Here is a 16169-nt window from a genome sequence, read left to right as displayed (position 1 = left end):
TATGGGGACATGAAGTTATACTCATTAAGCACTAAAAGAAAATCTCTGAAAACAATGCTTGATTGATTTTGGCTATTTCTCTTGCGTATTTTTCTATTTTAATGTTGAAAGTTCTGCACACTTATGATGGGTTTTTTTTAATATAGCCATCTTTATAGCCACATAGCTGTATAAATGGTGCAAAACTGCAAATAAAAACTACCTGGGCATTACTTTACGAATATTAAAGTCACATCTGAGCTGCATATCCATTTCAGAGAAAAATATAAAGTTAGGTGTGTTAATCCTCCAGTTGCATGAAGCAAATGGTGTGTTTTAGTATCATTTAGATCCAAAACATCATGTGCAACTTTTATTACGTTTCAGGTTTGGATCATCAGAGGCTCAGACGCGCTTTTTACACGCTGCCATCTCAACTGTTCCTCCGAGAACAAGCCTCTGAGTTATTAGAGGCTCACCAAAATACCCCACTCTGTTCCTTTTTTAAGATTCTAATTTGGTTCTGCTGTGATTTATGTCTCGCATCTGAGGGGAGGTCGGGGGGTCTGTGCGTCACCGTCTCTTAACATGGATGACAAATTCTAAGGAGGGGGGCATTTGGGGTAAATAAAGCAGAACTAAACCAACGAGCAGACATATTTCATAAAACAGGAGGGTCCCTTAAAATCTGCATCTGTAGACGGTTTTGAGGTTTTCCTGTCGCAGGTGTAGACTTTCAGCTGAATTCCTCTTCGCCTGCAGGAGGCAATCTTTGCTCAAGCCAATGCAACCCAAACCTACTTATGGCAAGTGAACAAAAGTGTACAGTAAAACTTCAAGTCAGATATATATTTACACTTATGGACTCCTCTAAATACTTAAAATAAATGATCTAAGTGATGAGGCGCTGCACTGATTTGCTTCTTATTACTGTCGAGAATTAACTTTTGTTTTAGGTATTTTGTTCAATTGATTGATTTCATTGTATTTCTTTTCTTTTTGAGACCCTTTTCAATATGAATACAAATGACGCCAAGATTCATTTTAATGTTTGTTTGCCAATAGGTGCTAAGTTATATATATATATTTTATCCCGACAAAGCAGCTGTGTATAGTTCCAATGTTTAAAAACTATGAATTGACGTTTTGTTTTTGTCTGTTCTGAGCATCCAGAAAGCCTTTGCATTAAAACGTATTCTTCATTGCACTTTCCTTCAGCTGCCTCCATGATGAAAGGAGACGGAGAGCAGTTTGTGGTTTTGCAGTTTTGCCAAACTGTTGCAGAGTTCTTACTATGTGGGCGTCTCAAGGCAAGGTAAAAACAATCAAACAGCTTTTTTGTACAACTAAGAATTGTGTGTTTCTGTCTCTCTGACTTTTTATGACAGATATTTACACACATATTTGTAATTGTTTGTGATGCATAAATATCAGCGTATCCTTAAAATGTTATAGTCCTGTTAACGAGTTAAAGATGTAAACAAGTCAGGCATATTTTTTTGTTTTTCTACTTGATATATATCTGCAGGTTAAGTTAGATGTTTTTGTCCAGAATCACATCTTTGGGAAATACCCACAAAAACCAGACAGTCTTGACTCATCGTTCACCACAATCCAGATGGCACTATAGAAAAACGTTATTTTTACCACCGCTCCAATGAATCCACTTCCCTCCTTCCCTTTTTCTTTTAAAATAATCTCTGACATGCGTCGAAATGTGTCTACAAATTTGTAATTATGCAGGTTTTAAAAAACCTGTTCTACATCTTGGAAATAGTGCATTATGATGTTTCCCTTTTTCTGACAACAATGGTAAAGAGGATTAAATATGATATAATTTAAGTTGGTGAGTGTCAACATTTTGCAAATAGTGTTAATGGCCTAAACATACTTAACATTATATATACAACTAGTGCCTTGATTAAAAAGTATTTTCAATATAAAAGCTCCTCTTTTTCAAGAATAAACAAACACTCTACATGAGACTCCTGCCTACTCAGATAGAAAACAGGCCCTCCTTAATGGATTGAATTGTGATGCTGCAGCAGACTCACATCCACTCCATTCAAAGATACCAAATCAATCACTTAGTGCACCAATTGTGTGCAAGCGTAGACTTTAAACCCTCTTCATCTTCGTCCCTCTCAGATAAACAGGCTACATTTTTTGTAAAAAGCTCCCATTGTTATTACTGCTCGGATCTATGTTCACTGGTATCATGTAGAAGAAAACAATAAATACAACCTCTTGCAGTTTGTCAGGAACTAAATGAGATTACATGGAATCATTTCTAAATAAAGTACCCAATCATCACAAGATCCTGTTTTTCCTATTGTACCCTTAACATATTGCGTCTCCCGCTGGAACATTTATTTTTTGTTTGACTTCATGTTCACATCAGCAACACCATCTATGGCTCTGTTACAACGGTGCTCTCTCATAGCCTTCCTCATGTCAGGTGACCCAGTCTCGCCAAACTCGTATGACATTGATTTATTCCTGTAAATATAGCACTTCCTTGGGAATATCACAGCCAGCAGGAAGCAGAGTAGTCAGGAGGTGTATGAGGATGAGATAACAGAGGTGGAAACAGTGAGCTGACAACAAATAATAGAAAGATAGAGATCTGTAACCAGGCTATGTGAGACATATTACAGAGTGCTGATGTTGCTGCCAGCAATCCCATCCTAAACGGTCACTGCAGTAAGCCCACTTCTCCATGTTTGCTACCTTATTTAAATGTCAGGGCAAGTCCGTGCTTAACAATGTACAGTTCATATTGTCCAATGTGCAATATAAAATCATACAAACATACCAATATACACCGATATAGACTCTGTTTACAAAGAAGTTCAGTCAAAAGACAAAACAAAAAGTACATGATTTACCCAAAAACTGCACTATAGTACAATTATGAGATACTTGTTAATTTCTTTACCTGCAATACATTTCTATCTTACTCTACTTTGTACTTTATTACATTTAAACTTTGAGAGATGTAACGCTGTTTTGATGCTCCACTACATTTATTTGAAAGCTATGCTGTTTACTGTGCAGATTCAGATTCATAATGAGTTTACTAAAGATGTTGCACAATTATATTAAGTTATACCTAGTTGTACTTTTCAATTTTTTTTTTTTGTTTCTTTGCCCGCTACAACATTTAAACTGTGCTTAAATAATACATTGTGCATGCACATAATACATTAAAAGAATTGCAATGATCTAACCAAGGGTGGAAGTAGTGCTCACATCTTCTACTGTAGTAAAAGTAAAATAAATACTCTGTTCTTAGTCAAATTCCTTCTTTAAGTGAATGTACAAAGGTATTCGAACCAAGCTATACTTAAAGCACAAAACGTAAATTCACATTAGGTCGTTAGGACCATTTCATAAAAATCTTTGATACAGGCATTGGAGGACACTGCACTCCTTTACACACAGTTTGGTGGAACAAATGAACAAAGAGTGAGTCAGTAGACAGATATTAACAGGCTTATCCATCACCGCTCAAAAATAGTCGGTCATCTCACGATATTGTGTACACAACCAAAATATTTTCCATTTAATAGGCTTTTTTAGCCAGACTTTAATTACTCCTTTGTTATTATAATAATAAAGATATCTAGTACGGATAAAAGGATATCTAATAAGATACACATAACAGATAAATGGAAGTAACAGGCTACCAACACCTGTGACTTATAGATAAGCAATAAAAGTAATTGTGTAACGTTACAACAGCAAGTGAGGAAAATACCTTTAAAGTAGGATACATATATATACTATATAGATACTATATATATATATTAAAATAAGTAGACTAAGATAGAAAAGTAATATTGCCCACAGTGTTTTAAAAAGAATGAAACATGAGATTGTATCATGCAATTGAATGAGCTGCCCTTTATTGTCAACGTCTACTTTTTCTGTGGTTTCGAAGTCTGGTGGGGCAAAGTATGTTTTTAGTTTATTACATGCAGTTGCTGAAATCAAGAGAAGCTCACAGTTGTAGCTCCCCCTACTGATGAAAAGGAAAGACTGCATTTTTCACAAACAACAACATGGAAACATGGCAGATGTTGCCATGCCTTCTGACAAGCGTACATTTATTAAATAAAGGCTTATTGGTTTGGTCTGACTGTGGTTACATTAAGTGCATCCACTGTTATGGCCTTGCTACCGTGAGGACCGAAACAAAACAGGCAGTGGTCATTAAATTCCATGTTTACTATTCCCAGAAAGGCTTTGGCAGCGTTAAATTACTAACTAGACCCCTTATCACCAAGCACGTGATGCCCGCTCTGTAATTGATGAGAAAGTCTCGTCTTCCGCTCGCTCCTGCTTCGAGCTTTTCCGGTAACCCTCTCCGAGCGGCCCCGAAATATGACACCCCTTCACCATGGAAACAAAACAACTGCTATTACCCAAACATGGTCAACGGAAGTGAAACGTAAATGACGTAAACGTAAAGTGCGTCCTGACGTCACGTGTAGCACGCACTGCGCCGCTGTTTATGATTCGGATTCCCTTGACCCTGAAAATAGTGGAGCTGAGAACGAGCTATGAATAAATAATGAACCTGCTGCTGCTTCTGCTGCTCCCATTCATTTTAAACACGATTCAATGGTGGTTGTACTTTATGTAATACTGAATCCAAAAATAGATTCACTGACATCTGTATGGACACAGCTGAAATTATTAATATTCCTGAGTATTATTTTTCCGTCTTTTTGACGCAATAAAGTAACCTAAGTTTTCTATATCATTGAATGTAAATGTAGTTTATGAGCAGATGGAAATTAAACAGTGATAATTGTAATGTAGATGCTCAGGATCAATTCTTTTTGCTCTTAGCTTATAAACTGAGCTTGACCTTGGAAATGTCATAAAGCAGCCACAATGTCCATTAAGTAGCTGTTCTGTAGCTTTTGAAAATAGTTCATAATAATCTTTAATCTTTAACAAATGTAGTTTGCTTAATTAATTAAAATGATGCTAATGTTTCCCTTTTTTTTCTCTAGTGCTTGTGATTTTCTTGTCTATGATTGCTTAAAAAGTTGAGGTTCGAATTAATAAATGACTGAGATAAGAAAGCATTTCACTATAAGGTCCATAAGGTACCTGAGCGTTTATTCATAAACCATTATTTTCTTGAGATTAAGAGACAAGTTGATCACCATTTTAGACATTTTAAAGAGAAGAAACCCTTAAAATGCCCTGAAAAACATCTACAATTTGATCACTACTAGCATGACTATGATGAAAAACTGAATGAATGATAACAAAAGCAGGTGATTGGTCGTGGTTGTTTTATTTTAATTCCAGCGTTATACAATTTTTGCATCTGATCATATTTGATAAGTAAAAAAATAAACTATGTCATAAAATACATCTCGATAAAATACATTAAGTGATTTTTTTTAATGGAAAAACTTGAAAGGAAATGTCATGTTAGGGGACACCTTACAGCAAGATGTGACACCTTCACACTACACATTAGTAACCCTGCTATTTCACTTGTTACAACACAACTTTTTCAACAGCATTACACATACATTAGTCTATTAAACATGATCTAACTTCACATCACATTTAGAAACACAAGATACCACCTCTTCTTGGATTACCGATGACTTGTATTTGCATGCATTTTTGTCACCAGCACAAAGTCTCACCACAGAGAATTGCACCAGCAGTATGGAAGAAGTCAACCCTGTTACAGTCACATTGAACATGTCATGTACACAACCTTTGATGTTTAGATTTACACAACATCAAAACTCACACTACAAAACATTGTTTTTCAACGGAGATATCATAGCTTGCTCGCTGGTTAGAACTTTGCATAATTTGTTTTGCATTCACAAGGCCAGAAGTGTCGGAGAGTTAAGACTATCTTTCATTGACTCAGAAGCACCCAGGCTGCCTTTGAGGCTCTCGAAGCCCTCGGCGAAGGAATCAATCTCAGAGTAATTAAAGGAGAACATTGTGCGGTAATTGCTACAAGTGGGACTGGAAGACATGACTGGAGAGCTCAAACATTCAAGGTCATTCGCCACAGACTTGTACAGCGTCTCCCAGTCTGAGAGGCAGAATGGGCCCCTCAGGTCAATGTCAGGAACTGATGCAGCCATCTCTGGAGTCACTGCCATCTCCAGACTGGGCACCAAGTCATCTAGGTCGTCTCCTTTTAAATCCTCCAGATCCTCCTCCTCTGCACTTGAACACAGCAGGATGTCTGAGTTCCCCAAGATGGCTGCAGCAGGGATGCAAGGGACACTGTCCATGTCTTGGCCAATAGGGGCTTCTCCGATGGCTACGCTGCTCTCTGAGCTTTTTTCACTCTCTAAGATGGACAGGAGCTGTGGGGAAGCCGGAGGATCCTGCAGCATTGTGTTAACATCATCTTCATTATCTTTCTCCTCATCATCTTCATCCTCATTGTCATTTGCAGGGAGCTTGCAGGATGGTTGGTGTGAGATCAAGACTTGCTCCAGTCTCTCCTTCTCCTTCATCAGGTCTGCTATCTCCGTCTGGAGGGCAGACTTCTCGTCTTCGAGATTGTCCGTTTCCTGAGGTGAGGAGGAACAAATCAGAAAAAAAATAGTTGTCATGGGGGAGGCTGCTGCTCTTGGTTGCTCCGCTTTAATCCCTGCCATAATGACTACTGACATGAAGTGTTGTAGGTCCCTGTGTGCAGATATATGATGGCATAAAACAGCATACTTACAGCTTGCAGAGTGTCTATCAGCTCCCTCCGCCTGTTACGACACTTTGCTGCAGCAATTTTGTTCCTCTCCCTCCTGATCCTCCTCCTTTCCTCTTCCTCTTTGGACGGCTGAAATCAATCAGAAATAGCCTATTTAATCGACATCCTGTTGAGGGTTGCCATATCAGCAGTTGGCTCTCCAGTACCATTTTGTTTGGCAAAAAAAGAAAAAAAAAGATGTTCGCTGCAGTGTATGCTGGGAATACTGATCTGCTCGAGCAGACGCTGCTCCAGTTCAGGCGTTAAAATGCTGCACCACTGGCACGGTCTAGTCGACCACGTGAACGCGCAGTTTTATGCAATTTCCCATCCCATTCATAAACAGCGCTGTGTGCTCGTTATTCCATGAGTGATTACTCGCTGCACCAATTAGACTTATTCCAATCACCTCATGTGCTATTCCCGGCAGTCATTCATTTACACTCTCCGTTAATTTTACTTTAACAGTAAAAAAGAAAAAACTATTATCCCTTTTCACGTTCTTTTTAAAATATCGCCATAACTACATTTTTCATATACAATTCTTTCAGTGGAGAGGAGGTATATGATGGGATATCATTGAAGAAAAATACGGATTTTTGTAGTGATTGTTTGGTTGATTGATTGGCTAACCTGTACCGTTATCTCTGAAACTCACATTTTAGTAGCCCCTCCCCATCCTGCTTTCTTGCATACCTTGTCTTTCAGCCCTTTCCTGTTGGAGGGCTTTGTCTTTTTTGCACCTGCCGGGGAAGATGACTTGGACGAGCCGTGAGTTTTGGTCTTTGCGCGGCTGACCGAGGGCGAGACAGATGTGATGACTGTCGGCTGCACCATCCACCTTAGATCCGGCGAGGTTGAGATTGCAGTCACAGTCGGAACAAAGGAGTCTGGTCCACTGGTCTCAGTATCCTGGAAAACCCCACATCAGAGAGACATGTATATGCGTGCAGTCAAACACCAATTTAGCTTATCTGATGAGTGAGGAACCACGCTCGTGGCTGACCTTTTAGATGTACCTAAATGGTACATCAATCATTTGGCAGAGGGACGCCAAAACATAAAACCAATTTAATCTATCAAAATCAGATGCATGACTTGTCGTCACGTCCTAATCACTCGCTTTCTTCATCGCCATCATCATCCTCAATCAAATGAAAGGTCATGAACAAAACGTGTCTTTTCAAAGTATCCCTTTTACAAACAATTCCCTTCAAATAATAATAATGATGCTTGTGGTGTCTTTGCAGATATCCTACATATAGAACATATAGATTGCCTATGTGTCAGTACAGAATCGTTTTCAGCACGGGACAGAAAAAGGCTGTCTATGAAATGTTCTTTGATATGTGTGAACATCCTGTACCTTGACGACTTTTGCAACCTAAATTAGCCGTATATGCATAAATGATCTTGCAAGATAAGTCAGGATACATTTTTGAATGATCAGATATGCGTCTACCTTTGCGCTGTCCACTGATGATGAAAGCGAGTCAGGAGGATGCTGGCTGCACCCAGGGGTGTCCCCGCCAGGCGATGCTGTGCTACAGCTGGACGATGAGTCGAACTCAGTGCTGGAGTCTGGATGCATCTTCTCGTCTAAAAATCACTGCATAAAAAGATAAAATAGTTTATCTGATCTAAGTAGAAAACAGTCGCCTAATTGTGTCCCATTTGCAACGTTCATAAATGGTAGGTAACTGTGCAGATAGTGGAGAGGCCCTGCCTTTTATAGTGAGCTGGAATTTTATGAATGAAATCTGTGTGGTGCGACTGAACCATTGCACAGAGAGAGAGGTAGAAAAACAGGGGGGGAAAAGCGAGCAGATGTTTTAACAGTTTTACAATTAAATCCCTGGAATGTCTGAACAACAACATCCCCATGCCTTTTATTTTTACCGATGTTATTATGTCATGTATCAACAAATGTCGAGCCTATATTAAGTGACACCCCCGCCTGCATGAGGTGCCTATCGCCTTGAATGAACTACGTCATTTTATGTATGCAGCATCTGCATCATATACATTATGTTCCCTATACATCCACATATTTACACGAGAAGCATACAAATCATATTGTTCTATTCATGTGAGTTGTTCTTGCTGGTTAAGGGATGGCAATAATACAGAGTTTAAAAGATTTGCGTCTTTATTAGATAAGAACACTTGATCAAAATCAGTGCATTATTGAAGGTATCCTTACACATTATTTGGACCAATATTACAACACCCAGCATGATTTAATTAATATACTCAGCTTTAAGCACATCAGCTCATTATTTATGAGCTGCTTAATGAAGTGGATCCATATATCACACTGTCTTTTTTTCCCTACCTGCCTCTGCATATGAATAGAGCTCCAGCAACAGAATTGTCGCTTTAGTGAAGCAGCCAATCGCCGTCTGGACCCACCGAGCCATATATGGTGTTTCCGGTAGGCAGGGGGCGCGCTGTGGCGTACAGAGAACGCGCAGACGGACGTGTGGCTGTGTGTGGCCCACTCACTCACAGTTACAAAAAGAAAGTGAAACATGCACTAAAAGTCGTGTCATGCATTGTACCTGATACAAGCGTCATTTCACTTAATTTAGGACATGGAGGCGAGGGAAGCCCACTGCACTTGACCCACCGCTTTAATCTAAAAATGAATATAACCCGCATATTTACGCAGAAAGGCTATGTAATGCATTTATAAATACACAGCATTAGCGTGTTCTTGCAGAGATTTACAAAATATTAAGCATCTGTTTTTGTATCACTAATTGAGTGGTGGCTGATTTCCTCGCAATGTGCACGGTTTCTTTCCCTAATGCAATTTATCGAAACCAATAATGGAAGCCTTATTCCCGCACAGCCTAAACACGCTCCTATAACAACAGGATTGTGTAGTATGCTATATTTAGCTTTGAGATGACTTCACAGATCCTCTGAAAGGGATAGTGAATAGAGGGGGCCTCTCAAAGTTCATAGAGGGGCTGCGCTCCCGGCTGCTTCCCGGCAGTCACAGCCCCCTTTGGGCTTATTTACCGGCACATCATTAGGTGGTCGGCTTGAGCCCATTCATGCGCCGGCGGTTTAAGACTAGAAAGGGTTCAAAGGTCGGATATTACTGCAGACACCTCTCACTTCAGCTCAAAGTCTTGTTTTCATCAAAGTAACTTGAGCGTGAACGCGTGAGGGTATTTACTCTGTGACAGCAACAGCGTTCAAAGATTATGTAATTTAGCCAAATAGATCATTAACTGTGATACTGGATGACAGTTGCTGCTACGTAAGGGAATGTAGCCTCAAATTAAAAGGTACATACTAATATATTAATATAAGGAATAAAAAGACAATAAAACAGTATAGGAGTAACTGAACTATTTCCCTAAATATTGTCTTTTTTAATAAAACTCTAGCTGCAGGCTTATTTTTTAAATTTGATCATGTTTGGGGAATATGTGTTTTATGTCACATTCTTATTGGTAATCCACATTTGAATTCTAAAGGATATTACGTTTTATTTCTAAATAACTTAAACATTGTTACTTAAAGTAACACAAAGTCTAGCCCAGAATTGCTAATTTGAAAGCTGCTGCTCTTGCCAACCAGTCAAACAAAAATACTGGAACAGTCCTGAAGGTAACCGCCCGGGTTGATCGGAGTCCTCTTTCATTCCGCTACTTGCTTGTCTGTCTGAGAGCCTCCACATAGACAGAGCTCTCACTCTGACGCTGTTCTCCGGAACCTGGAGTGCCATTACGTGTGTTACGAGTTCTTTCTGCAGACGCTGCTGAAGAGCCGGTTTCTGTTTTTCTCTGTTGAGTGAGCCATCATAACAACATAAACGATTGTTGTTGCTATGCTAAATGAGCACGTCACTGACGCGAATGGGTGGAGTGTTGCTAGGACAACAAGGAATGTTCAACAAAACATGAGCGCGGGAAACAAAACTGCTTTAGCCTACATTGATCGATGCACTTTGACCCAATTAAACCAAAACACATTATCAACACTTTATACCTTTATTATATTAACACTAATTCACACTTTCTTTTTTTAAACTCAGCCAGTTTGTACACTGTTTAGAGAGGGACATTCCTAGTAAGATTTAATTTATAATGCACCCTTCACTGACACAAGTCACAAAGTGCTACAAATAAATGTAATGACTTAAACAAAGCTACAACGCCATTAGGACAAAGAATCAGAATCAGAATAATAAATAAGATAAATAAGAATTCAAAGACAGATGAAAGCCTAATGCAACTGCTGTGTTTGTATACATTATTTATTGTGGCCAAAGCTTATGCTGTCTGCTCATTCTTAACTTTCTATAAATGCTTATTCAACAAAAGATTAACTGCAGAATATTGCTGACACTAAGAAAATTAAAGTCAATGCCCTACCTACTTTTAAGGGCTAGAACTTGAATTAAAACCAGTTGTAAAGAGTAATTAAGTTAAACACTTAATGTGAAGAGCAATAAAGTCCAAATGTTGGCTCCATGCCTATACCTGCATTTAGTGATTCATGTCGCTCATTATGCAAATCATGAGGATTCCCTTTAACACAGTTGTAGGGAAGACCTTTATGATCACGCCTGTAACAAAGTCCTTGAGAAAGGCAAACTGCTGTTGTGGAAAAGTACACACACCAAACCAGTTATCAGCTTGCTCTGCAGCCAAACACACCCTTGAGAAGATTGCATGCACAATGTACAAGCATTGCCTGAGGGCAGAGCACACGCAATCACCTCTGCTCTGACATGTTTTAGTGATGTTCCTGCCATTTGTTTAGATAGCCTAGTTGTTTTGAATTTGATTCAAATGATGTGCTTACCTTTATCCCATTCAAATTAAAACATTTTACTTCAACTCGGATAAGCATTATGATAATCTAACCCTTAAAAATTACAGGAAGGAGAGCACATTTACATAATACATTTGTTTTATTTTTTCTGCAAAGTGGTCTAAGCATTCCTGTAAAATGGACAGTGTGACAGTTTTTACAATCATATTCAATTTGTTTAGTTATTTATATGACAAAAAGCTTATATTGGTTTACATAGGTTAAAAAAGGTGAATATGTTCTACAGCATACTGGCACTGATTCTCAGATTACTGCTTGCTAAGAAGATAAGACAAGTGTTGTGAGTCTGGATGAGCTGCGATGTCCACAGGTAGCAGGTATTTTCAGAGGAAGAAGCTTGAGTTAGTGGTTGGTTGTATAATTGGTGTCAAACACACTGGTGGTGGTAACCTAACAGAGGATAGAAAACATGTCAGCAGCCGCCCTGTTTTTCAACTAATCCTATATATTGTATCTGAGAATGTGTAAATAAAACTCTTGGTATTATAGATGCTGATATAAAAAACACTGTATGATAGATCCTCCAAGTGATTTATTCGTAAAGGAAATAAGAATGTAAATTTGTTTTCAATTAAGTCATGCCCCTTGAGTTATAAAAATGCATTAAAGGCTATTTTAAGAGACGTTATATAGAAACAAAAAAGGACACTACTCTCCTATATTTATTTCAATTGAATAAATCTAATAACATGCTGTTCAAATTGACGGTGTTAAAATACACCAGTTGTGGGTTTTTTTTATATTTGTTTGACAAATATAAATGTTCAAATATATATTTGATTAACTTTTCTGTGTAGGATGTCTGAACATTTGTTCTTCGGTTCTAACAACAGCCGCTGTGTTTGTTGTCTTACATAACGTCATGTCGCTCTCTGCCAATCTCACATGGTGTAGCATACTTCCCATCAGGCCCGCCCCTTTTTTACAGGATGCACCATATATGGCAAATTACGTATCGGGGATCCCTGGAATATTCCATTTCTCGAGGCTGACTTTACAAAATATGTCTAAATGTTACGTTTAAACTCCAAATAAAACACTGATAGGCATTGTCTATTCACGTGTTAGTGTTTTAAAAACAATGTTTAAGCAATATATGGCTTTATTTTTAGCGTTGTTATGTGTGTGTTCGTCTGTTTTTTTTCCTCCCGGTGTCAAGTAAATAGCGCGCCCCTTTGCCAACGTCATCAGCCGGTCCTTCTCAGGCTATAAAAAGCTCCGAGCTCTCTCAGTTGGCATTCAAACTTTCAGTAGCAGAACAACGAGAGGTGCAAGAGTTTTTCTCAAACCTACAAAGGGATTTCCTCAACTCAAAGTTTACATTTGTTTGGATCTTCCTACTTGTTTTTTGGGGAAAGATGATGTTTACCGGTTTCAACACGGAGTGCGATTCCTCCTCCCGCTGCAGCACTGCTTCCCCATCCGGGGACGCCGTGGGATATTATCCCTCCCCAGCAGGATCTTACTCCAGCATGGGATCTCCCCAGTCTCAGGTATGTCCAGTTCAAGTTTATTCAACTTTTATTACAATGTAACCTATTTGTTTGCATGCAAGTTAGAAAGCTAAAACTCATCATAGTTCACTACAATATTCTCATGAAGCTGAACGGTTTTTTAAAAAATGAACACAAGCTTACTTACAAATTAAGATAGCCTATGCTACGTTGTGCTTGAAACAGCCCATTGACCTGCACTTCACACAGTGCAAGACAGGTTTATTCATCCACCTGGAAACCCCATAGGGAGAGTGTAACGTCATGGTTGACATCATATGGATATCTTTAAACCAGCTGGCTTTTTATAGACCATCCTGCAACACTGTATCCCTCCTCCTGAAAGTATATCAGATGTACTCATGATCTTCTTTCTTATTTCCTACAGGATTTCACTGACTTGACAGCATCAAGTGCCTCCTTCATCCCCACCGTCACAGCTATTTCGACAAGCCCGGATCTGCAGTGGATGGTCCAGCCTTTGATCTCCTCGGTGGCCCCTTCTCACAGAGCCCCCCCCTACAGCTCTAGACCCAGCCCCGCATACACCAGACCAGGCATGAGGTCTGCTTCCAGGGTTCATACCTCTAACAAGAGAAGAATGGAACAGGTAATTACGATCTTACCATCACGTGTTACATAACATATGGCAACTTCTAAGTTAAACTGTATTGATTATCACAGAGCTGGAGATTTAACTTTTTTCTTGTGTTCTGTGCAGGTGACACCTGAGGAGGAAGAGAAGAAGAGAGTTCGCAGAGAGAGAAATAAGCAGGCAGCAGCAAAATGCCGCAACAGGAGGAGAGAGCTTACAGATACACTGCAAGCTGTAAGTATGCCATAGATTTACCATCATTCTTGAAAATGTATTTCTTGTCGCAGCTTATAGCAGTGTAACCCAGTGAAGCTAATTCCTCTTTTTCTTTCCCCTTTGCAGGAAACTGATGAGCTTGAGGATGAAAAATCCCTCCTGCAGAATGATATTGCTAATCTTATGAAGGAGAAGGAAAGGCTTGAGTTCATTCTGGCTGCCCATCAACCCATCTGCAAAATCCCCTCAGACCTGGACTCAGACTTCAACATGGTCTCCATTTCTGCTTCTCATCCCTGCCTCTCCGGCACGGTGTCCTCCAGGCCAGAAACCATTATCCCAAAGGCAACCACTATCGCTTCCAGCCAGCCCACCTTCACCACCACCTGTAACTCCATCTTCTCCAGCAGCTCCATCCTTTCCACTGCCACCAGCTCCAGCAGTGCGGTCAAGATGATGGACCTGGACTCCTCTGTCCTTGAGGAGTCTCTGGATCTGCTGGCGAAGACAGAGATGGAGACGGCGCGATCGGTGCCAGAGGTTGACCTGTCCAACTCCCTGTACACAACCCAAGACTGGGAGCCCCTTCACGCCTCAGCCAATAGCAGTGACTTTGAGCCTCTTTGCACGCCTGTGGTGACCTGCACTCCGGCCTGCACCACCTACACATCGTCTTTTGTCTTCTCCTTTCCAGAGGCGGAGACCTTCCCCACTTGCGGTGTTGCCCACAGGAGAGGAAGCAACAGCAACGACCAGTCCTCCGATTCCCTCAGCTCCCCAACACTACTGGCCCTTTAAAGACTCTTCCACAAAAGACAATCGTACTTCCTATTAAGCACATCTTCTTGATTTATGAGATGTACAGATCCCAGGGCTATGGAATGGACTATACCAGGAAGCAAATTATTTATGAATTTATTTGCCTTTATCTATACTTGCCTATACCAACAATGTAGCAAGTTAAAAAGCATGTTTCAACTTATATCACCTAGTCGTTTTATGAATTCATATATGATTTTACGGTGCTATAGATAACAAAACTTGTTGTAGTGTTGATGTGTTTTCAGAGCAATAGTTATTATTGATCCAGTTTCTTTCTGGTTGATGGAATGTGAGAGTAATGTGAACTGTCTGTGAAAAACTTAAAAACTGACGTGCTTTTTGTCCTAACCATGATAGTCTGAGTAGTCTATCTTGAAGTTTTCTGTGAAAACATTAGTAGATATAATTTATGAAATTTCCATTTATTTTTTTACAGAGAGAATTGAGATGAATGTTGTTTTAAAGTATGTAATTAAAAAATAGTGATATTTAAATTGAACCATCTGTCTGGTTGAATCAGTTGCACATACAGTCTATGGTTGCACACTTCTTATTATATGCACACACATACATTAACATTTCCCTTTGAGTGAGATACATTAGCACTGGTATTCAGTAGATAATTAAAATCATGTCTAATTTTAGCCTCCATAAGGGATAGCAATATTTTTCCTGCAGCTCCACTGGCTCTATTTATTGTTCCGTCTGTTGCCAAGGTTAACTATACGTCAGGGCTCCGACGTCACTGCGTGTTTTTCCGGTTTTTTTTTTTATTTGCAAGCGCGTTGACGTTTTACTTCCGTGCCCAAATATAGCACAACACGAAGCCTCGCTGCTGCTGTCTGCAAGGAGAATGTAGACGGGCTTTTTCCACTAAAACATTTAAATACCCGTCTCTGGGTTCCTCTCTAAAGATAAATTACACTTGATTTTTGGAATAGGGGAACGAGCAAAAACTGATGATGCCATGCTTCCCTAATCGAAATGTATTCAGTCGTGCTCGTTGAAACTGCAGCACACGTATGGTTATACGACACAAATCGCAAGAAGATCCGAAAGCAACGTTTTAACCACGATCTGCGTTGGTAGATCCCCGTATTCCGTGGTCTCTGATCCTTGCAAAAATAAGTAATCCCACAGCTAAAGACGCACGTTGTGAGTTACAGCGTAATGCAAGAAAAGACTCTTCAGGAATAATTCATAAAGGCACAGACAGTAGTTTTAATTTATTTCAGTTGTGTTTTGCAAATAGACTGGGGCATACAGACAGTTGGACATCAGTTAAAGTGTCTGTCTGCTCTGCAATGTGGTGCTTTTTTCACAATTCTTCATTCCTACTAGATTCTTGATGCATCTCTTGAAGCATAGCTTGGCCACAATGAATACTGAGGTGCCATGAATGATGAGCAGGTCACACCTAGTTTGGAGAAGGGTTATTCAGAAACTTCACTTACAAATA

At 39.6% G+C, this 16169-nt stretch overlaps 2 protein-coding genes across 3 annotated transcripts; one reads left to right on the top strand and one right to left on the bottom strand.

The window, feature by feature from the left end:
* Window positions 1-5286: 5286 nt before the first annotated feature.
* On the bottom strand, window positions 5287-9197 carry LOC134876857 (protein c-Fos-like). 2 transcript variants are annotated; one of them, XM_063902034.1, is made up of 5 exons: window positions 9066-9197; window positions 8193-8339; window positions 7427-7642; window positions 6713-6820; window positions 5287-6554 (listed from the first exon to the last, which is right to left on the bottom strand). In XM_063902034.1, the coding sequence occupies exons 2-5, from the start codon at window positions 8319-8321 to the stop codon at window positions 5844-5846; spliced, it is 1164 nt and encodes a 387-aa protein (XP_063758104.1). In that variant the 5' UTR covers window positions 8322-8339; window positions 9066-9197; the 3' UTR covers window positions 5287-5843. The 2 variants fall into 2 exon arrangements, with proteins under 2 accessions (XP_063758104.1, XP_063758103.1); XM_063902033.1 differs by lacking the exon at window positions 9066-9197 and having other exon boundaries at window positions 8193-8441.
* A 3619-nt stretch (window positions 9198-12816) lies between these two features.
* Window positions 12817-15209, top strand: fosab (v-fos FBJ murine osteosarcoma viral oncogene homolog Ab). The gene is made up of 4 exons (XM_063902035.1): window positions 12817-13077; window positions 13466-13687; window positions 13799-13906; window positions 14015-15209. The coding sequence occupies exons 1-4, from the start codon at window positions 12943-12945 to the stop codon at window positions 14684-14686; spliced, it is 1137 nt and encodes a 378-aa protein (XP_063758105.1). The 5' UTR covers window positions 12817-12942; the 3' UTR covers window positions 14687-15209.
* The last annotated feature ends 960 nt before the right edge of the window (window positions 15210-16169 follow it).

Source organism: Eleginops maclovinus, chromosome 15, assembly GCF_036324505.1.
Source record: "Eleginops maclovinus isolate JMC-PN-2008 ecotype Puerto Natales chromosome 15, JC_Emac_rtc_rv5, whole genome shotgun sequence".
Taxonomy (NCBI): domain Eukaryota; kingdom Metazoa; phylum Chordata; class Actinopteri; order Perciformes; family Eleginopidae; genus Eleginops; species Eleginops maclovinus.
This window is presented reverse-complemented; position numbering and strand designations above follow the sequence as displayed.